This window comes from Fusarium proliferatum (assembly GCF_900067095.1).
Source record: "Fusarium proliferatum ET1 genome assembly, contig: FPRO_scaffold013, whole genome shotgun sequence".
Taxonomy (NCBI): domain Eukaryota; kingdom Fungi; phylum Ascomycota; class Sordariomycetes; order Hypocreales; family Nectriaceae; genus Fusarium; species Fusarium proliferatum.
Window position 1 is genome coordinate 1,238,931 of NW_022194802.1, and position 22,253 is coordinate 1,261,183.

At 49.2% G+C, this 22,253-nt stretch overlaps 5 protein-coding genes and 1 non-coding gene across 6 annotated transcripts; 4 read left to right on the plus strand and 2 right to left on the minus strand.

The window, feature by feature from the left end:
• Positions 1-989: 989 nt before the first annotated feature.
• Positions 990-3,415, plus strand: FPRO_13046 (uncharacterized protein; the record flags this gene model as incomplete). The annotated part of the gene is made up of 5 exons (XM_031223629.1): positions 990-2,554; positions 2,618-2,681; positions 2,731-2,823; positions 2,874-3,045; positions 3,099-3,415. 5 exons carry the CDS (start codon positions 990-992, stop codon positions 3,413-3,415), a joined length of 2,211 nt encoding a protein of 736 aa, XP_031088969.1.
• A 540-nt stretch (positions 3,416-3,955) lies between these two features.
• FPRO_13047 (uncharacterized protein) lies at positions 3,956-6,565 on the plus strand (the record flags this gene model as incomplete). The annotated part of the gene is made up of 3 exons (XM_031223630.1): positions 3,956-3,978; positions 4,959-5,432; positions 5,482-6,565. The coding sequence occupies 3 exons, from the start codon at positions 3,956-3,958 to the stop codon at positions 6,563-6,565; spliced, it is 1,581 nt and encodes a 526-aa protein (XP_031088970.1).
• A 1,254-nt stretch (positions 6,566-7,819) lies between these two features.
• Positions 7,820-9,982, minus strand: FPRO_13048 (uncharacterized protein; the record flags this gene model as incomplete). The annotated part of the gene is made up of 1 exon (XM_031223631.1): positions 7,820-9,982. The coding sequence occupies one exon, from the start codon at positions 9,980-9,982 to the stop codon at positions 7,820-7,822; it is 2,163 nt and encodes a 720-aa protein (XP_031088971.1).
• Positions 9,983-12,890: 2,908 nt separating this feature from the next.
• FPRO_13049 (uncharacterized protein) lies at positions 12,891-15,314 on the plus strand (the record flags this gene model as incomplete). The annotated part of the gene is made up of 2 exons (XM_031223632.1): positions 12,891-15,152; positions 15,201-15,314. The coding sequence occupies 2 exons, from the start codon at positions 12,891-12,893 to the stop codon at positions 15,312-15,314; spliced, it is 2,376 nt and encodes a 791-aa protein (XP_031088972.1).
• Positions 15,315-18,600: 3,286 nt separating this feature from the next.
• rrna10 lies at positions 18,601-18,716 on the plus strand. Its single transcript, XR_004093470.1, has one exon. It is a non-coding gene; the product is annotated as a ribosomal RNA (ribosomal RNA).
• Positions 18,717-20,031: 1,315 nt separating this feature from the next.
• Positions 20,032-21,900, minus strand: FPRO_13050 (related to spliceosome associated protein 145; the record flags this gene model as incomplete). Its single annotated transcript, XM_031223633.1, has 2 exons — positions 20,032-21,771; positions 21,826-21,900. The coding sequence occupies 2 exons, from the start codon at positions 21,898-21,900 to the stop codon at positions 20,032-20,034; spliced, it is 1,815 nt and encodes a 604-aa protein (XP_031088973.1).
• Between the last annotated feature and the right edge of the window lie 353 nt (positions 21,901-22,253).

Consider the following 22,253-nt stretch of genomic DNA (forward strand, 5'->3'; position numbering starts at 1 on the left):
GTTAAATGCTGCTTTCTCACCTGTGCATTAACTTGGTACCTTGCACACTCGACTGTGAATTACCAGTACTGCTGTTGTTACATATGTACTATCTGTAGGATCTGAGATGCTTAGTAGTCGCAGCCCAAACCAACGATTCATGATCAGCAAAAACATAAAGAACAATGCCCTTTCGACCCAAGGTATGGGTCAAAGGAGGAAGCTTCAACTGTTTGCAGCCAAGCAGTAGCCCCCACTGCTAGGTAGTTGGTAACTTAGAAAGTTAGGTGCCTTATCGATGGAGGTCGGCCGCGGGTCACTCAGCGGCCAGTAGCGCCTGAAACCATAGGGGAGCCCGCACGCCAAAATCAACCTCCACAGCTGAGCCTCACTTCTCCTTCCACTCCATCTCATACATCTAATCTCAGAGCTAATATCAACCACCGCGATTAAACACGATCGCGCATCTCAACCCACCACCCAGCATTAGACTTACTCATATCTCAGCTCTCTAGAACCTCACTATAAGAGCCTAGCGTATGCTCTTACGTCTTTACAACCTCTCCTCGCTGTTGCGATCGCGCCATACTTAGCAGAGGTAAGTGAAGTGTTTTGTTCGTGTTGGCATCATCATCTTTCATATCCTTTTTAAGTGCTTTGATGCACTCAGCTCCGCAGAACTAGGCAGAATGCCCTTGCATGTACCTGAGAGCCATGTCAAGATTCTTGTGCGCTCGTGCGAACAATGGCCAGCCGTATGTCATTTTGGCTCATGTAATTCACTTCGCTAACACGCAATTTACCTTTGTCCTCGAGCACCTCCTTTGTTTCCCTAGACAATGATGGTCAACAATTGTTTGTAAACTCGGCCATAATCTTTCTAACTTGTGTATAGATCCATCTGCTAGTGTTTATTTACTCCAGCAATCCATAGGCCTTGGCTCTCCCAAGTATATTCGCAACTCCTGGGGTCGTCAGACCTTCAGTGAGGATATTGGAGATTACCTGCCATGGAGACAAGTATCACAGATACTGTTGATCATCCAATGAAGGATGCAGAAGCGCCTAATGGGTTCAACCGTACTAGCAACACCAGTATCGACGACGATGACACGGCGTCTGAGGATCCATGCGAGGACGATGAAGATCCACCACCTCAAGATATAACCTTCGATCAGATGCGTCGTAGAGGTTTGCTGCCAACAGGCTGTTGTTATGATGACCGGATGAAGTTGCATATGAATGCGGACTTTTCACCCAACGCACATCATCCTGAAGATCCCCGTCGTATCCACGAGATATTCAAGGCGTTCAAGAAGGTTGGCCTCGTCTATACAGGTCCCGAGGCAGAGTTGCCAAGAATTATGCGGGAGTGTCCCACACGTTATATGTGGCGCATACCTGCTCGTGCTGCCACCCGAGAGGAGATTTGCCTCGCCCATCATCCTGATCACTTTAGCTGGGTGGAAAACCTTGACAAGATAAGTTCGGCCGAGCTTCGAGAACTGACTAGGCAATATGATCAAGGGCGGGAATCTCTCTATGTTGGTAGTATGTCTTATCAGGCCGCCCTACTTTCAGCCGGGGGAGCCATCGAAACCTGCAAGAACGTCGTGACTGGTCAAGTCAAGAACGCATTCGCCGTGATCAGGCCACCAGGCCATCACGCAGAGTTTGATGCGCCAATGGGTTTTTGTTTCTTCAACAACGTCCCAGTGGCAGTCAGGGTCTGCCAACAGGACTATCCAGACATTTGCCGGAAGGTTCTCATCCTGGATTGGGATGTTCACCATGGTAATGGTGTCCAAAATATTTTCTATCAGGACCCAAACGTCTTATATATCTCTCTCCACGTCTACCAAAACGGTCTCTTCTATCCCGGTAAACCCCCCAATGATATGACGCCAGATGGTGGAATCGACAAATGCGGAACGGATGCTGGCCTTGGTAAAAACATCAATATCGGCTGGCATGACCAAGGCATGGGTGACGGGGAATACATGGCGGCATTCCAGAAGATTGTGATGCCTATCGCCAAAGAGTTTAACCCGGACCTCGTGGTTATCTCTGCGGGGTTTGATGCTGCCGATGGCGATGAACTAGGGGGCTGCTTCGTTTCTCCCAGTTGCTACGCTCATATGACACACATGTTGATGTCCTTGGCTGACGGAAAGGTTGCAGTGTGTCTAGAGGGAGGTTACAATCTTAAGGCTATCTCGGTGTCTGCAGTGGCCGTTGCGAAGACGCTCATGGGTGAACCGCCACCAAAGATGGAAATTCCTAAGATCAATAAGGAGGCTGCACGCATACTTGCCAAAGTCCAAGCTCATCAGGCCCCATATTGGGAGTGTATGAGGGCAGGCATCGTTCGCATTCCTACCGACATCCAGCCAACGATATCCTGCCGTCTACATGACGTGATCAGAAACGCCCAGAGACAGGTTCTGCAAGCAAAGCACAACATGATACCTCTCTACATCCAGCGCGAACATCTATACAAGTCATATGAGAACCAGGTCTTAGTGACACCAGGCCTCCACCAGGAAAAGAAGGTTCTCATTATCATTCACGATCCGTAAGTCAATTGCATGAGGAGAGGGCTATGACTTGGGCCTTAAATACTGACATCATCTCTTAGTCCTGAGCTTCTGGCTCAGCCGGATGTTATAGACAGATCTGTCGACCCTCACAATGCCTGGGTGGTGAGTAGATATTATTCATAGTAAGCGATGCAAGAACTGATAAGAATAGGTTGATGGTGTAACGGATTACATTGACTGGGCAGTTGATCAAAAGTTCGGTGTCATGGACGTTAATATCCCAGCCTATGTCACCCACGACGAGGTCCGTGATCATATTCATTAGTAGTGGCTGATCTCTAACCGTTGGTATAGGAATCCGAGTCTTATGTACCTGGTTTCAAAGAGAAGGCTCTCTCGGAACAGATCCAGACGTTGGTGTGTTACCTGTGGGACAATTACTTGCAGCTTTATGATGCCGATCACATTTTCTTCATGGGCGTTGGCAATGCATATCTTGGAGTCAAAGTCCTGCTCCTAAACCGAGGTAAGTCGACTAGCTGCTACGAGCCTCTATATCAAATTTCTGAAACGAAATAGATTGCAAGTCAAGAATCTCTGGGGTGGTAAACTTTGCCAACGGAACGCTCAGGCCAGTCAAGTCAGAGTTTGATTCAGATTTATCATCGTGGTATAAAGAGAACTCACGAGTCTACATTGCAGGCGATCATGCGTGCTGGGCTGATCCTGATCTGACTCGAAAAGTTAACAAGCGGCGCTTCGGGACAGTCGTTCGTAGCCCAATGTTTGGTCTGAACAAGATGATGGCGCATCACGCCAAGGAGGCGCGGGAGTGGATCCTTGAGAGGGTCGAAGAAGTAGCAGATGCTGATATGACTGAAGATGAAAAGTCATAGATGCGGTCTCGGCAACGATGTTAGTTACAAGTTAGGAGAAGCTGGGTGTTCCCTTGTATAGGGGTAATGTTCTTGCTCTAGCAGGTCTTATGAGTAGTGCAACCAGAGATAGAGTCTGTTTTCCTTACGTGTGTTATTTATTATATACCTATAGGCAGCGCCTTTGTACCAGTGTCATATTTATCACCTATGGAAGTCATAATAACTGTCGCACGAATAGACCTGTTATGTTACTGGTCTTGAAGCAATACAGTGTGAGTAGTGTGTGTATGTATCCAACGACACTGTATTTATCTGCTATCGGATCAATGTACCTAGGTACTACGGAGCACTACCTGTTAGTAGGTAAGTAGCTAAGGTAGTCACGGAAGTCGGGATGCTGAATCTCCGACCTCCCTGCTTTGGTCTTCGATTTTTGGAAGCTCCAGTGACCCAACTTGCGACTCGCACGCGTGCTTGCGCTTTCATACCTAAAGCCAAATCACAACGCATCGATAGAAGCACTTGCCGTGCATCATATCTGTCCTGACTAAGGCAAGAATGGATCGCGACCGAGGTCGAAGGTGAGTCATAAATCGTTTGTTTATATGTATTGCATCTTGCGTTCTTCTTCTTCTTCATTATCATCATCATCATCTACGTCTCCCATCATTTTGCGACACCATTTCGGCATCTCTAGCACCACCAGCAGACACCCTCGAAACACGCTACACGGTAGCCGACCACTTTGAGCAATACAACTTGGTCCACACACGTCTCGTGCTGCGGCCCCGACCCAAATTCTAGAGAATATCGACCAACTGAGCGATCGTGCGATGGCTGGTCATATTGAGATGGAGGAAAGCGGCAGCGACTCTCACGAAGCCATCGAAGATACATCCGAGTTCGAGCAGTCGCCTGGCGAGCTTGCACAGACTGTTCGACGACACTGGGACATTGGCTCTTTTTGGCGGGTCACCTGCGGTGACGATCCGGCTACACTCCCATCCACATTTAGCATATCGCTTCGGTATCTCTGGTGTCCGGATTCGTACCCTGGATCAACATGGGAATGCTCATGGGAACGAGTCAGAACTTTTGATCAACCTATGCCAGCCCATACCCTAGGAGATGCTGCTGGGTTGCCACCCATTTTACCGGCATTTCGTCCTCATCCACAGGCTTGTCAGAGCGAAGATGGAGAGCATTGCTGGGAGGACTGATGCTTCGAAGCGCGTCAAGCGACGCTGGCCGTATTATCATAAGATTTTAGACCGTCCGCTGAAATACCCGACATTCTGCTAGGATCGCCTGAGGCAGAGTGTACTCCTGCCTTCCTATTGATCTTGACCGTGGCACAATATTTGGTCTGACCTTTGCCAGAAATTGTCATGGATCATCACGGCTCAGCAGGCCACAGTACGCGAATTATACTACGCTCATTCGTCTGTTTCTTTCTTTACTTTTCTTTACTTTTCTTTCTCTTTCTTTGTTTTCAAAGCGTTCTCTATTTCACACCCACAAAGCCTCATGATTCCCACACAAAACACTAACATGAAAAAAGGTTTGATGATGGGGAAGTCGTTAGATACGGCGCTGGAGAGTCATGGAGGCCCACTCCTCGAGACCGGTCGCCTAGGCGGGTCAGAAGTCCGGTTAGAGAGCGAGCAAGGACCCCTCGACCTAGAAGTCCACGTCCCCGGAGTCCAATTCCTTCTGGATCCGATAGCTATGTGCCTGGCAGATATCCACCACGTCGTAGGTCGAGAAGTGGAGGAGACCGATACCGGCGAGAGCGATCAAGAGAACGCGAGAGTCCGCGCCGGCGGGAGCGTAGTAGGTCTATGCGGCGGCCGTCTCCTCGACGTAGCTTGTCCCGGAGAATTTCTCCCCCTCGTGGAGCGGATAGATATGAAAGGCCTCGGTCCCCTGCCCCTGGCAGAGATTGGGAACGCGATCGTGGGAGGATCAGAGATCGAGAATGGGACCGTGACAGAGTACGTGATAGGGGACGTGACTTCGAGCGGCGTGACGAAAGGTGAATTTACTTGACCCATGTTGATAGCGAAGGGGCTAACTGACAAAAGGTGGCGATCTAGGTCTCCATTTAGTGTGATTCGCCGCGACAGAACTCCTCCTGTGCGGTCCCCCGTGACAGGTCCTCGTGGTGGTTCATATAGGCCACGTTCGCGTTCCATTAGTCGACGCGGAAATGACCGATGGCAGTCATACAGGCGCGTCACCCCCCCGAGAGAATCTGGAATCTCATCTGCGATCACTTCTCAGTCAGCTTCTGGAAGATCCTCACCACGACCGAGTTCCGTAAGAGCTCGTTCACCACTTCAGTCTCGAGAAGAGTCTCCCCATCATCATGCCATGGCCCCAACAAGGGAGACACCAAGACCTGGACTTTACGATACAAACACATCAGCCCCCACTCGATCACCTCCACGAGGCCCTGCAGCGCTGAGAGCACCTCCAACCGGCCCGGCAGCAAACAGAAATCCCGCAGGGCCAGTATCTTCACCAGCCCTGCCTCCTCCCGCTCGGACCCAGACACCTACGGCCCCTCCTCTACGTTCAGGGACCACAAGCCCAACAGTCCCCCCAGCTGGCCCACGAGGTTATGTGCCTCCAGCTAGAGGTGGGTTTGCCCCCCGAGGAGGTAGAGGTGGTTGGAATCAAGCACCAGCAAGACACATTTCAGGACCTTCACCGACTCCTTCAACCCCCAATGGACCTTCAGCTATTCCCACTGGCCCACGTGCGACTCCGTCAAATACATCGTCAGCCACAACAACGACGCAATCTCGGCCGTTCAATCCTCCGACTGGGCCATCAGCCCAACATGCTGGTAGCGCACGGCAGACTTTGGCGCAATCCATGCTCGCGACCCTACCCCCCATCATCCCCGGCGGCAAGTTGGATCCTTCCATGACGCCTCTCGCTCTTGGCGTAACTCGAGAACTTGAGCCACATTATCGCAAGCTGAAGGACGAGGAGGAAAAGTTGAGAGATGAATTGCACGCGAAGCAAGAGCGGCTACGAAAAAGTCTGTACACGTGGAATAGACTCGAACGTGACTCGCGAGCGTGGGAGATGCGAAGTGACCTGAGCGAGAAGAGCATGAAGAACCTAGCTGGTGAAGGTATGGGTGGTGCCGCATTTTAAAAATATGTGCCACAAGAAGTTAGGAACTTGGCGCTCAAGGATTATCGTTTATGCTTGTATGATTGTCAAATATGCAGGAGTAGGTTCCTGTAAGCGTTGCTTCCATCTGCTTCTGGTCATGAGAAATCCCAAGACTTGGGAGATTTTCATGCTTACATTGGGTCGAGGCGTCCTGCTTGTACAACAGTTGTATGACGAGATAACAATTATGATGAGCCTGTCGTACGTGAATTCAGCCTGTCTATTGCCTTTGGATTGTGAACTATACGAGAGCGTACAATCAGCCTAATAAGGTGCCTCTTTCTTACCTTTTAGTAGTATTTCAGGCCCCATGATAGCCGTGCTCATTTACTGAGGTATCCATCATGCTCACTGACAAGATGCGCCGGTATCTCAAACTCATGGAGATGCCAATATCGTAAACACTTGAATGGGGTATAAACTGCATTATAGGTTTCAATTGCATGCAATTTGTCAGCGTGTCGTCTATCAAATATTCATGAATCTTACTTATGTAGCTATCTCACATTGAGCCAAACACGCCACCCCACACAGTCTCGATAGTACCAAACAAAGCTGCCCTACAAGTCAACGGGGGAAAATCGACAAGTTTGAATTTTACCAACAGTCCACGCGGTGATGGCGACGTAGAGACTGAGCCGTGGCTTCGTCAGACTCTGATTGAACAAGCAATGATACTGTATTCAAGGCCAGATCGCAATTCATACACCTGGACAAGCTTCCAGGTCCTAGACTTGGTTGCCAGATGCCGCAAGACCAAGTAAAAAGGTACGTGGCCACATTTCAACAGAATTTCATGAATGATTAGACGCTACGAACTGTCCTCCAGTCTGTGCGAAGCCACGGTGTATTCATATGCGGTTAAAGCCATCCTCACCATGCTTCGCAAGATTTCGTGCGTACCTGAGAGGAGCCAGCGTAGCACGACATAGAATCTGGGCCACGCGCTCAAAGAACGCATGGTACATTATGGTGGCCAAATTACTGGAGTATGCCGTAGCTACATTAAGTATTAGTATGGCTGATAAACATGATCAAAAGACAGGGCCAGTTGGAACATCTGTCACTCCAGTGTAAAAATTGAGTTGTACCGTTTCGAGACCGTTCATGCTATATCCTGATACTAAGATAATATGAACTGCAAAAGAGCCAGCAGATGTTGCAGTATACGCCTGGAATGGTCAATTTCTCTGATCCCAAGTGATCAGCTATGATACAGACGTCTTTGCTCAGTTAACGCCAGATAAAGACTGCATCATCATCCTCATCATGGTCGCCGTCCCACTCGTCATCCGACTCAGCGCGATCATCATCCACAAAGTCTTCCATACCGTACTGCAATTCAGTGGGCTTTTGGTTATCGAATACAATGGATACAGTAGTACAGCGTCCCTGAATCGTAAGGGGCACAGGCTTTTTTTCACCCTCGGCCTCATCCCCAGTCTGACTGGCAGCAGTACCGGACTCGGCTTCTTGGCCTTCTGCATCAGAATCGAACTCATTCTCATCTGTGTCGGGTTCGGCGTAAGTTGGACGACCAAGCGAATTACGGAGACCTTTGGAGCTGTTCCTTGAATCAGAGTCCGAAACATGTGCCGCTAGACGACTGCTTCGCCGAGATGGGCCATCAGACAGCCTCTTCAACTTTTGCTTCTTTTTCTCCGAAACCTGAGTAGATACTTCCACCTCTTCCTCTCGTGTCTGCCGAAGAGAATAATTTCTTTGCGGGGGTTCATATGGGCGGAGGAAGACTTTATCCAGCTTCCGCCTCCATTCGTGCCGCATATTAGCGCGGGCCTTCCAGGGTATGTTGAGCATCGTCTTGACCGCAAGATATCGAAGGTTTGGCAGGGAACGAGCACTATCTATGAGGGAATTGAGAAACATTTCGGCAGTCTCAACACTCCAATATCGTATATGTTCAAAATCAACGATCCGGAGGCTTGACGGCCACTCTGGCTTTTGATGCGGCAATAGCACTTGGTCGTACAAAGGGTCAGCGTCATTGTTGGTATAAGACCGGGATTCATGATGGCGGAAATACGAGAGGTTCATGTATAATTCCTCTAAATTGGGACATGTAGCTTCCAAAGTGGTCAGGAAGACCATGTCTAGAGATTGGTTGTGAGACAAGTTCAGGCTGCGCAAATGTCGGCCATGCGTATGTAGGAATGGCATGAACTCATCAGACTTGACCTCCCAACAGTTGATCAGTGAGAGATGAGTGAGGTCCTTTGGCAAAAGTGGAAGAAGCCGATCGTTCATGACAGTTGAAGATTCGAACATAAGATGTTGTAGCGATTTCAACTGCGAAATCGCCTCGGCGAGCGAATCAATGACAGCCCCATCTTCATTGTACAGCGCCAACTCCTGCTCCTCATTGACGTCTTTCGGCCCCAGCTTATAGAGCGAAGGGACTTGAAGATTGGTGAAGCTTAGTTTGGTGAGGTGCGCAAATGAAGGCTCTTGATGTATACGGGCAACATCCTTCATGGTCGCCACCGGCCCTCCAAGCAAGCTTCCGCTCCATTCCCAGCTTTTTAACATGGTGTGCGACTCCTTGTCTCCGGCTGGTCTGAAGGCGGCGAATATCTCTTCAGTATATTGCCATCTCACTGTTTGATCCAGTTGCCTGTAAGGCGGCTGATCAGATTGTGTAAAGAGAAAGACTTCTTTCAGTCGAGGAAGCAAATGGAGGATTCTTGGTAGCAACGTTTGAGGCAACACATGAACATCTACGTAAAGAGTCTCGATCTTGGCACGGTAATTAAATCGAGTCTCAGAAGGTGGGCGATCCAGCAGAGATGCGAACCGTTTCGCCTTTCCAGCGGTGACCAGGGGCGGAGAACGATAAATGGCTGTCAAGGCGGCTTCTGAGAATGCCTTACAAGTTGTGGCAGTGTTTATCAGCCAATTGACGTCGATGTCATCATGACTAGCTGCATAGTAGAAGATATCAATCCAGGCGGCATAAGGTATCTGCGGGTCTGTCCAGTCTGGAACGATGCCTTGAGGTATTGGCTCGGGTTCGGGATCAGCAGACACTCGTCGCTTCTTCAAGCTTCCTTTCTTCTGTGCCGGCTTTGGTCGTTTCCTCGTTTGGTCCCGCGACTTCGATGTTCTACCAGTCTGTACGTGTGCCGCCTTTGCTGACCTGGCCTGATTGGTTCTGCGAGTTCGTGTCTCGAGTTGGGCATCTCCATCCTGTTCGCTCTCCGCTAGGGAAGGATCGGAGTCTCCATCTTCTGAAGAAGACTCGTTATAACTTATAGAAGCCTTCTGCGACCGCAGGGGACGTGTTGTTGTTCGGGTAGCACGCGCGGTAATAGATTGCGACAGGTTGCGACGGGAGGCTACAGAAACGCTTTGTCGTTCAGTTGCTCTAGTTCGGACCATGTTGTGACGCCTGGTGCCTAGTGTAACGATCATGTTAGTGGTATACTAGTTATCTCGATGTGTGCAAGCAAGAGGGAGTGTTTGGCCAGCCCTGCTGATGGTTATTGCAGCCTGGCGCAAGCTGGGCAGGATGGATTGATCGCACCTCCAAAGGCCGAGTTTGGCGACTTGAAGCTCTCCGCAGTCGGTGTGTCAATGACGAATTCAATAGTACCAAGAAAAATGTATCAAATAGCGCCAATACGTAGCGCTGCTATCGATTCGAGTGTATTTGGGCGCGCTGCGTTTTGTTGTCAGACCATGAAGTGGCGGACCGTGTCAAACAAGTCTGAGTGTGATGTCGTTGTTAACTTAGGGTATTTTTGTTGGAGGGGGAGGGGCGCCTGGACGTGAGGGGAAAGAATGAAAGAAAAAGGAAGAGTTAGGTTTACAAGGTTCGATCAACAGTAAAATAATATCAAATTCAAAAAAAAAACTAGTCAGTAATGATTAGCCGTATATTTGATGACTATATGTGCATCATGTCTACAGAAAGCATCTCTTATCATTTCTTATATATGATCTCCTGCTGAGCATGCATTCGCTGTCTTATTCTTTCCTCCCCTCGGGGAGTAAGAAAACATCAGTCCCTGATACAAGGGTGTCAAAATAAGCTTAGCAAAAGGTTTCCTGATCCTAGCAAAGATATCCTATATTCAAGTATGCTACCTAGGTACCTTGCCTACCTACCTAAGTCTTCCGTTTTGTCATTTAGGACCAAGGTGCCTAAGTTTTCTTTCCCTCCTAGGTAGCCTTCCACTCCAGCCTTGTGGTGACGCACCTCGGTCGGTGTGGAGCTCCAAGAACAGAGTCGCTCTGTCGTGGCCAATCATACCTTACCTAGATGGGCGATGGCTGGATGTGGCAACGTATATTTCTGGAAATCTGCGAGGCCCAAAGTCCACTGAGGGACCTGGATGGATAAGAAATATCAAAGCAAATGTTCAAGAGAAAGAATATAAATTGAATTGGCAAAAATTCACGATGTTCTGTACCTTGTTGATACAGTATGACTTCCAGTACCTACCAAGCCTTTCATGTTGTTGGAAGTTTACGTCTCATCCCCATCACACCCAGACAGCAAGCTCTGCTTTGGCCTACAGGATATTTTGCACTCAAACAGGGCGGGCGGCACGAAAAGCAAACATTTGATTTTCTCTTCATCAATATAGCCCCCAAGGAGATATCGAAACCCCGAACCAGTCAAGGCTGGGCTGCAAGTCCTATACAATGTGGATGAGTCGCCAGTGACAAGCCATGATGACCCTCTTCGTCTCATGATGGATCATCGAAGATCCATGAAGGCATTGTACAATGAGGCTAAAGGGGTCCTTGCACTTCGCCTACCTGCATAATCGAGGGTGACCATGACCCTGGAGAGTCTCTTATTGGAAATGGTCTCTCACTAGAGGAGGCCTAGTGCTGAGAGACTGAATCGGAAAATCTGGCTTGAAATCGGCTCATGTCCATCGCAACTGAGAGAATAGGTATACAACATGAACTTTATGGTGTTCTACGTATTGCAAACACGCTTGCATTTGCAGTTAACAAGAGGCTACGGGGCTCACACTCACGCTCACACAGCGCACAACACCCCGCCTGCATGCATGGTAATTTCCAGCGGTTAAGTCTTTCCTTGAAGCAGAGAAGGGGGGGGAAGAAAACTCAGGACCTTGATCCTAAGCGATAGAAATATTTAGGCAAATCTGACATGAGTTTAGGGGAATTATTGCCAAGTTTATTTTGACACCCTGTATCAAGAATCGGTATTTTCTTGCTCCCTGAGGGGAGAGTCTCTAATTCGCTCCACTGTCAGTGGTCAGTGGATCCACCCCGCTAAGCTATCGCCTCTGAATGGCGGTTGTTGGTGACTCTCCAGTCTCCAGGCATGACGCTAGGAGGGCTATAGGCTCTAGTCCGTAGTAGGGAGTCGCGATAGAATTCCCACCTCACGGGCAGGACTGCACCTCAACCTGCCACCGGCACGCGTCTCTTGCCGCGCTCTTCATTGTTACCTACCTTACCTACCTTTACTGTCAGCTCTAGTCCCGTCGCTTCTCATGAGGACGCTCTACAGGCTTCATTCTCGCCTACTGCTGCTTCATTTCAATGCAACAGAATCCGCTGAAACCCGCTCTCTAACTTTACGGCGCGTATCGGGATCTGACAGGGCAGTTCACAGAAGGAGCGACGGGCAGCGAGCGATAGTACCTTGGCCTCAGCACTGAACTGAAACTACCCAGGAGGTACCTACCTACCTACCTACCACGGCACCTACAGAATTGGATTGTCACCACACGCGACCGGGCTCTCGCATCTCCTCCTTTAACCCATTTATTTACATCCACCTCGATCGAGTACCAAGGACACGCACACAGCACAGCTGCAGTCGCCTTCCCTAGGTTCTCACTCCTGTTCATATTCATTCATAGGTCCTCTTTCTTTTTAACTATATTCATCTCTATCCCGCCTTCTTCACTTTTCTCCTCCCGGTCCGATTCTGCAGTTTGTGGCGTTGCTGTTTCTCGCTCTTGCCTCCATACGTTGCTTCTGCTTTATTTCACTGGCCTTTCTCAGCTGTCATTTTTCCTGCCCTGACAAACCCGTTCGCATGACGACAACAGACACATCAGCCATGAGCGTCAAGGCCATCAACTACTAATATATAATTATTTACGCCTTGTTTCTCACAATCGCAACTACGTACTGCGACGTTTCAACCTGCTTTACCAAAAAGCACAGTCACAGCCACTCATATTCTCGGCCAATCTTCAACTGTCTGTCTGTCGCATTACGCACCTTTTCCTACCTGGACTGAGCACTGCTCCTCGGATCATCTCATACCGCCAAGGTATCGCTTTTCTCCGCCATGACACAGAAAAAGCCTTTCACAAGGACTGTTCCCTTTACCCAGCGCAACTGGGAAGCGGCTCATAACGCGAAAAACATGGGCGCGACCCTCTCCACGCCCAAGAGCCAAGATGACAGTGGCCCTCCACAAAAGCGTCAGAAGGTCTCGGTTTCCCAGTCCAACGGCGACGCCTCACTCATTGATACAGAAGATCGTACGGCTCTGCGTGTTGAGATACACAAGATTTTTCACAAGGACTCTAAGAAAGTTCGACCTCTCAATGCTCTTCCCCCAGACGATATCATCAAAACCAAGGCTAAATGTCAAATCACCGTTTCCGATGTGAGCGGTGGCTTCACTCACATCCTATATCGCAGCAGTCAGAGCTGTGACATCGTCTCTCACACGAACCCGTCAGGCCCTCATCGGATTGCTTACATTAAGCCACCTAAGCCATTCCTTGTCCCCAAGGAAAGTATCTTGGTCAACAGGCAGGATGACCCGTCTCATGACTTCTCGAACGCATATAGATTGGACGTCGAAATGTTTTCAGTTCAAGATGGCAATTGGCCACCTCTCGAAGCCCATGAGCTTGGTGTCCCCGCAAGCCAGCAAGGGCCTGTCCAAGGAATCGCCAAGCAGAATTGGATACTGCATAGCGAGTTTCCCCAGGTTTTTGGCAGGATAAAGAAACCCGTCAAGCTCACAGCCGGATTCCACCCACAGCGCCATGAACGTCTGACTAGTTATATGATGGATGTAGAATTGAAATGGGCCTCGGGTACTCGACGAATTGACAAGACTGCAAAAAACTGCATTACTGCTTTCGATTCAGATGGCGAGATTTACACCAATGGTGTTCTTGAACCTATATCTGATGATCTTCTCGACAGCGCGAGCCCACCCGAGCTTGAGGATGATATCGATGACACCAGCAGCACCCATCTCACAAATGATGTTCCTGAAATGAACGGCACCAACGGCACCAACGGCCTTCATGACGACGACGAAGAAATGGGTGGAGTAAATGGCATCAATGGGAACCTGCATGAGATTGAGGATGTGAACGGAGTACAAGAGACGAATGGAATGAACGGGCATATTGGTGAGGAGGACTCGTCGCATGACATCTCTCATGATCTGGAGGAAGAGCTAGAAGGCGACCACACTCCCAACCGAGCATTACGAAAACGGAATAACAAGCAATACAACTTGAAGGTACTGACTGCGCAAGCCCATGGAAAAGAGCGCAAACCCCGAGATAAGGCTGGGCAACCTGAGCAAGGCGAGGGTTTCGTCACGTATATGCTGTCAGCTAATGCACCGGTTCACCTACTCTCATGGCAGTGTTGTGCCTGTGGCAACGCTAACGAATCATTGGACATTTTGAGAGCTCACCTAATGACATACCATCCGAATTATGTGTACACACTGGAAAAGACGAGTCAAGGGCCGCTGTTCCGAATTACTCATGTTTCGGGGTCTGCAGTCTCACCTTCGAAACAGCTGCAGCTCGGAAAGCCCACAAAACCGCTTGATCAGCAGGCCTACGTTAACGGCGATGACTCCTGGGTCACTTCACGCTACGGTCCAGACCACATGGAAGACATTATGCGATTTTCACCGAAGCACAGCACCGAACGACAACTCTTTGGAAAATCTGGCGACAATCCTCCTCAGCCTCCAACGACAGTTAAGGCGGTGATTCCACGACCGGAAAAGAAGAAGGTCATCATTCCAGAGTCTTGCCAGCCACTTTTTGACCCTGTCAGCAAAGCTCGCCTGAAACCCGGTGAGGAGTTACCAAAGCCCGTGGTGGATAATGCATGGTTGTTACAGAAGCATCGCGAAGATATCGGCGAATTCTCTGACGTCTCGAAAGAAGAGAAGGAATACATTCGCAGATGGGACGCCTTTATTCTTCAAGAAAACGTCACATCTGGACAATATTTCAGGCGTGCTTGGGTCAAGTTTGTCAAAGAAAATGCTTCTTGGCTGGTGGGTGCGAATTATCGGATGAACGAGTATGGCAAGCACCTGTGTGTTCTGATGGCGCGAGATGTCCTGGATAATGCTAGTGTTGAGAAAGCTGGGAAGCTGATTGATGAGGCACGAGCTCGATTGAAATCAGACGAGGATGCGAAGACGAACGGTGTCAATGCGGCGGATATTACATTAAAACAGTCGCCTCGAGCTTCACAAATCACGAGAGGCGCGAATGGGTGTACAGTGTGTCAGCTCCCCGTTCTTGGACCTTCTCTACTCATCTGTTCAAACAAGGTAATGCCAAGGCCGTTTGACGGCAAGCCACTGTTAACAATTTTATAGAAATGCTCAAATCGACTTTACCATGCTAGTTGCATCGAAAAGTCAGCATCCATTCCGGTCACTCGTCCCAAATGGCTTTGCAATGGGTGTAGCAAAACGGAAGCAACCTCCTAGAGCGGGGTGTCCATATCCTTGCGAAGCATCCCAGTACCTAATTCAGCAAGCTTGAACGGAGGCGACCGAAGCAGCACTGGCTCTCAAAGCGCAAAAGCTTCCCATTCGATGACTACGCGTCAAGCGCTGAGAAAAAGACGTGCGAACGTGACTGTTGGGGAATCTGATGAGCCTACAGCCATGAAGAGGGCCAGGTTTCGAAAAGCTAACACGAAAGCGGCGAACTCCAAAAAGAAGTGAATAATCGCCTCGAGATTTTGTGGTGGGGAATATAGCCAGACTTGGAGATATCGTGAGTGGAAGGATGGCATTGAATTTATGTTTTTATAGTCGTTTCGGCGCTTATTGGGATCGGGACACTGATGAGAAGGCATGCCCGGAGTCGGTTGATCAGGATTGAGGTAGAGGGTGGATCATTTCAGGCGTGGACATTGCTGGGTTTTCGCAGCTCATCTCTGTCGAGGCAGCTTGTACTGCAAACTTTTGGAGGTCTGTATTATATAACTATACTACCTGCATTTTGCTGTTTGTTTACGTGTGTAACAGATTTGAGCGTAACGATGAAGTAGCAACCATCGCGATGATCGCCTTGAGTATAGCCACGGCCAGGCGGGCATGCAGGGCTAGTTGAAGACGCTGCTACAACGTAGAATCAAGGGAATTGTAAGCAAAGCGTAACTCAGTTGATGCGGCTAGCACTTGGGTGTGTCTGCATCTCAGGGAGACTGCGTAGCTATATAAGGATGAACAGTTAAGTTATGAAATAGTTGATGGTCACCACAACAACTCCAACACCAGTAGTCGTATCAGTTCCGGTCTTGACGAAACGACCTCAGTCTGCACAATCTGGGGGTTGTCAATATATTCTACTCAATAGATGCATTGTCGATGGAAAATTCAAAATACCTTGCAGACTGAGAGGCTGATTCGCCCGATGCACCTCACGATACTTTGAAAGGCTACAAGTCGAACACACTTGATATACATATTGAAAGAGCTCTCTAGCACTCGCCAATCAAGTTTTAGGCATGCTGGGCGGTTGTCATAACGGTCTTGGCTATTGCTGCAAAAGTGGTGTCCTCAGGATGATAACAGCATATATATATCATCAAATTGATGGTGTCAGGGAATACTTTGTCACGGGACAGCATAATAGTCTGATAGATTCCAAGATATGGCCGATGAGTACAGAGGAGTCATCTAAATGTATTTAATGTGAATTAGACATGGTGGCATGTTTTCTGATGCTATGCTATTCAAGATCAAAGGTTGGAGAGAAACTCGACCTTGATTTTCTTGTACCAAGCCTCTTCTTTACGCATTAGCCCTTTTCATGAAGGGATTAATTCGAGATACATCGAGGCTATAAATTTGAATGCCTAGTGGAAGGATTTCGCCAAAATTGAACGACCAGTCTGGATCCAATGTGATAGAGGAAGGCAAGTAATTGGTAGAGAGTAGTATTAATAGGGTTCGAGTTTTAAACGGTAAATAATATGATTCAGGGAAATGGCGAATCCAAGTTCTAATCACATCAAAAAGGAATAAGAAACCCGCTGATGATATCTGGTCACTCTTGGTGGTCTATTTTACAGCACATGACGAGCTGTTTGACGAGGTGCTTGGGGGCGTGGCATGTAGGTGGACAGTGTCCAAATGACCATGTCGTTTTCAGTATCCCAAGTATTAGGTATGATATGAATATCCTAGGCCTATTTGTATCGCTTTTATTATTATTATATGCAAGGCTTCTTGGATAACTGGAAGGCCCTCGGCTATTATTTCAAGCCAAGTTCTTTCACATACGTACACATCGGGACCAGAAGGTATTGCATGTGCAATGATCATGGGTGGATTCTACTATAAAAGGTTCGAAAGCAATGAAACATGCGTTTCGTATGGTTTAAGGAATGTGGAAGGTGATACGACCTTTCTATGGTTGATGGCGGAATGATGAGGCCATCATGAGTTGGATGAGCAGCGTTGTTGAAGTGCCTCAGCACCAATAAAATGCCACAATTATTGTCAATAACCTGATAATACGGCCACTGAAGGACGCTCAGAGTGACATTAACTCCATCGGTCAAGTGGGTGGCTTCATCATGGTCACCTCGCTGCCGCCAGCTCATGGGTATTATGTGCCGTTGGGTAACAGATCAACATGGCATAAGTGAGCCAAAGATTCTTGTATAGCATATCAGACACAGTGGCCTCGATGGATTGTGCGAGTCATCGTATACAATACGTCACAGAATTCGCCTGTGTTCATTGAGTGACCAGTGACCGGGCACCATCAAGCAATCAACGCCCATCATGAGAACCCACCCACCCACTCACTCAGATCAGCACATTGATCCATTGCAGATGGGATTGTATCGCAGAGAACAAGCGTGATAACCGCACACTCGAGTCCACGACACGCCTTTTGACGATGAAAATGAGAAACACACCACAGTGCGCACGCGGTGCATGATCAATGGCTTAGTACCAAGATAGCCTCATGTTGTCAGCATCAGCCAATCGCCGCGTTTCCTGCATAAGTAACCATGACCATGACTACCTATCTATAGGTATCCGCTCTGTACCCAAACACTCAACAGAAGCCATTAATTACATCTGTTTGTTTACCAGGCAGTGCTCCAACATTTCACCCAACTCTGCCAAGGTCATCCCGAGGCGAGTACTGACTGATACAAGCTTAACAACACTCTCAGTCTCGGCAAAGTCACCGTGTTTTGCTCTTTCATCGTGCCTTCCTTGGGGCGGTTCCCTGGAGTTTTCGAAACAACTCTCAGCGAGGCCCACGATGTCACCATCTCCGCTCACGATCTGGTTGGATGTTATCCCACATTGCGGCCCCACCTGGTTCACGCACGAGGTGCAAGCCTCCCGCTGTGAGATAGGTAGGCATGTACATACCTGACTCAGCTCAGCCATGCTTGACAGGTTACCTTACCTTACCTACTGTAGGTATATAACAGAGTCTTCGCATTTCACCCTCAGTCAAATTTCCGAGGTTGGTCCAGGCGTTGAACGTTGGGCAATTCATGCGCTGCAGAACATCATGCGCAACGCAACGCAATTCGAGGTGATGGAGCCCTTCCGTGGCAGGTTTCATATCCAGAATCAAGAGTGTTGGTACCAGAAACGAAAGTGAATAGAGATAGGTTACTCATGACTCCCACTAACTCTCCTGGAACTGTCGCATTCCAGTGGTTGAAACCTCGTTCACTCCGCTCTAGCACCCGTGCATATAACCCAAATGGTGATGTCTGTCTCATCACATACGACCAAAGGTAGTGGAAAATACGGGATCCCGTCCGCTCTCCCATAGTCAAGCCACTAACCGGCGGATTAGTAGTTGGGTCGGTGACGACCAGCGAATCCCCGCTGTTGTATGTTGTTCGATCTTTTTGCAAATCCCATCTGAATCTCTCCTTTTGCCTTGATGTGCCCGTATGGGTCTGTGTCTGTGTGATGGAATGGCCTGCTTACCTTGGCCGTTGGCTGGCCTCAGCAGCTGGCCGCGCTAGTTTGTCCTGACAAATGCAGAGCTGGCACTCCATTGACTGTTAACCAATAGCAGGCTTATAGCGTGCAAGGGGTTGAGAACTGCTGGCTTTGCTGGAGCTTGAACGAGCGGTTTAGGTACACACTTGAGTCACATGGACATCTGCACAGTTTCTCATTGCGTGAGAGACGATGAGATAGTGATCCAGGGCCACTGGCCACCTCCAGGCTGGTTGTTATCCTGACGGGAATGGGCAGCTTGTTCATTAAATGCATGCCTGGCAACTTGGGTTTCCCTAAGGCAATTGCTGCCAACACAACCCATACAAACAACTCATCCGAGCCACCACCTGCAACAGCCTCAAACCCAACCCTAATTTATCCCCTGAGCTTCAGCCTTACAGGACTTATTGCGCTCATCTTCAACAATCGCGAAGGATGGGTCTGTAGGTAATATTGGCTGGCTCTCTCTGTAACCCAGCCTTGTATGATCGCGGCAGCATCAGGACCAACATCCACAGGCTGGGGTTATATTCATGTACATCACATATGAACGTACCGATTGCCAAGCACAAATCAATGCATACTTACCTGCGTCTTCTAGTCACAAGTGAGGGCTCCCTTCACTGTTCCTATCTGTTTCTCTTAGAGAACAGTCGTCAAGCTCTCTGGAGTGATCAAGTACGCAAATACGAATCCAACAAAGGAATGAGACGACAAGTTTACCACCAACATAGGCATTGCCCACGTATTATACTTGAGAATCTCATTGAGATCGTCTAGATCGATGACATGAGGGACTTCTACGAGGGTCAGGTTTGGTTTCAAACTCGTCATCAAACACAGCGTCGAATAGACTGTCGGAAAAAGCAACTCTTTGATGCCATAGATCAACATATTGTGATATAAATCCATATATTCCAACATTTAGATAACATATTGTGAAAGGAGGACTTGTCAATTTTATTCCGTTTTGCCTGCAACAAAGCCAGGAACCGAAAGCCCGATGCCTCATCGTGGCCACTCGTTTGATATTCACTCCACAACCATGTCCTTGATGTATTTACCAAACCTCAAGAAGCATGGTGTTCACCCTGTTTTAGCCGTTGAGCTGCCCTGTCCCCGTTGTAAACTAGATATTAAAACGCCTGGTCACTAACCCCAGTTCCCACCAATGGTACAGTCTGACAATTCTTGACTGTCAATATTAGTATCTTCCCTTGCCTTCCCTCCGCTTCTCCTTGAGCTCTGCCTCAGTCTTCTGTCTCTTCCTGCTCTCCTGAGCGATCATCTCACTCAAGTCATCGTCATACGCCCACTTGGCTCCAATGCCCTCTTCCTTCCTACCCTCCTCGAACTTGCGCCGCAGGTCGTCTTTGCTGATACCATCGTGGTTGTGCAACGAGTCGACATCAAGAGCAACGTCGATATCGCCAGGCTTCTTGCGCTTGCGTGAATCGTCATCGGCGCCGAGAACAGGCACACCTGCTCGCTGAGCTGCTTGTGCTTGCTTGAGGTCATATACCCTGTCACTACCGAAGAATCCTTCGGCGCGAACTTGGCGCTCTGGCAGGATCGTGTAGGCGGATCGAGGAGCACCAGACTCTTCTGTGTCGTAGCCACGGCGCTCCTTTCGTAAGTCCATCTCACCAGCAATAGACGTCTCGACACCTTGCCCATAGTCCGCCTGCACCGTGCTGGCATAACCACCGGGAGTCTCGAGGCCACTGGGTGTCTCTGTTCCGCCAGGAATATCATCGTCTTCTTCCTCTTCCTCTTCATCTGACTCTTCCTCCTCCTCCTCCTCTGATTCCTCTTCTCGTGGCTGCAGCTCACCCCACAAGTTCTTCTCTACAGGCTCACCGGCTCCCGCGTGCATTTGTGCGCCTCCTTGTCCGCCCTGTGCCGCAAGACCGAAGACATCACCACCAAACAAAGGCCTGTTGAACTCATCAACTGGGGGTTTACCCCAACCACCGGGATGGAAGCCCCATGAGCCTCCAGCCGGTGGTGGCGCATTAAGTCCAGGAATCTTCAGAGTAGGATAGGATGGAGGAGGCCCGAATCGTTGTTGGTTGATGAGCCATGGTGGTGGCGCACCAGGAGGCATTCCCAGGGCTTCCTTAGTACCCTCGGTGAGGTCACCCGGTCGGAAATGTTGGTAATCAACCTCAGACTCTTTGCCTTCATAGTAAACCTCACCGAATCGCGTCAATTCGGGCTTGGTCTGGAAACGGAAGAAAGCATCGTAAAGTTTCTGGTAATCGATATCGAGCTTGCCCATCTTTGGAGCAACACGTTCCCTCTGTTTCTGCTTCAATGACTGTTCTGCCTGTTTATCGAGGACGGCATCGCGCATTTCGGTAATGCCGGTTTCTGCGATGAACTGGGGTAGCCGGAAAGGTGGCTTCTCGATACCTCGTTTTGAAGACAGATACTCTCGCTTTAAAGACCAATGGGTTGGTACTGGAACGACGTTTCGTTGAGCTTTGATCTGAACAAGTAGTCGAGGATCCGACGAGGATACGTCCTGCCATTCTACCACCTCAGGGACCTTGACTAACGCCTTGAGCTCTGCGATAGAGATGGTGTTGAGCTGCTTCTTCTTCTTTTTGGATAACTTGGGCTGTCCGTTGTTCTCCTCGTCTTCGTCTGGAATCTCGTCGTCATCCGCGTAAAACACTGTCCCTTGATTGCCAGCGTTGGCCTCCTTGGCGATTTCGTCCTCTTCCATCGACGCGCCAAATTTGCTAAAGATGTCCTTGTACATGGCATATGCAGGATCCTCCTCATCCATGTCAACTTCAGTGGCATGACCATCTGTGGTAGCGGCATCTTCCGTTGTCGACCCCTTCTTCACTTCGAGATTTGTCGTCGCAGGCTCGGCGGCATCGTGCTCTTCACGGCTGGTAGCCTCAGCGGTTTCTTCGGTCTTTGTAGGGGTAGCCTGTAGCGCGTCAGCGGGTGATGTCGCAACGGGGGCGAGGAGACCAGAACTCACCTCTGCTTGAGCCTTCTTCTGCTCCTTCTTCTTGGCCCTGCGCATCTGGTTCTTGGTCATCTTTGGGGCCGCCATAGTGAATCAGAGGCTGGCGACGTTGGCGTCGCGACCAAGGATTGCCTTTTGCTTGTGGTTGGATTGAAGACTTGGGTCGTGAGCTGGAAGGTGGCGTAGGACAAGGCGAGCGCGAGAATGGCCTGCTTAGGGTCCCTGTTCATGCCCTCGAGTAACAGAGACAATACACACAAGAGTCGAAGGAGGGTGGTGTTGGAACAGAAGCACAGTTGGATGCGCCAACAGAGAGATTGGTTTAGCTGATACAGGTGGAGACGACTTTTGCGCGACGCCTTCAAAAGTCTGTCTCCCATCAACCTCAGAGTAGCAGCTTAGCCTTAGGCTTAGCGTACCTAAGTTAGTTAGCTCACGTA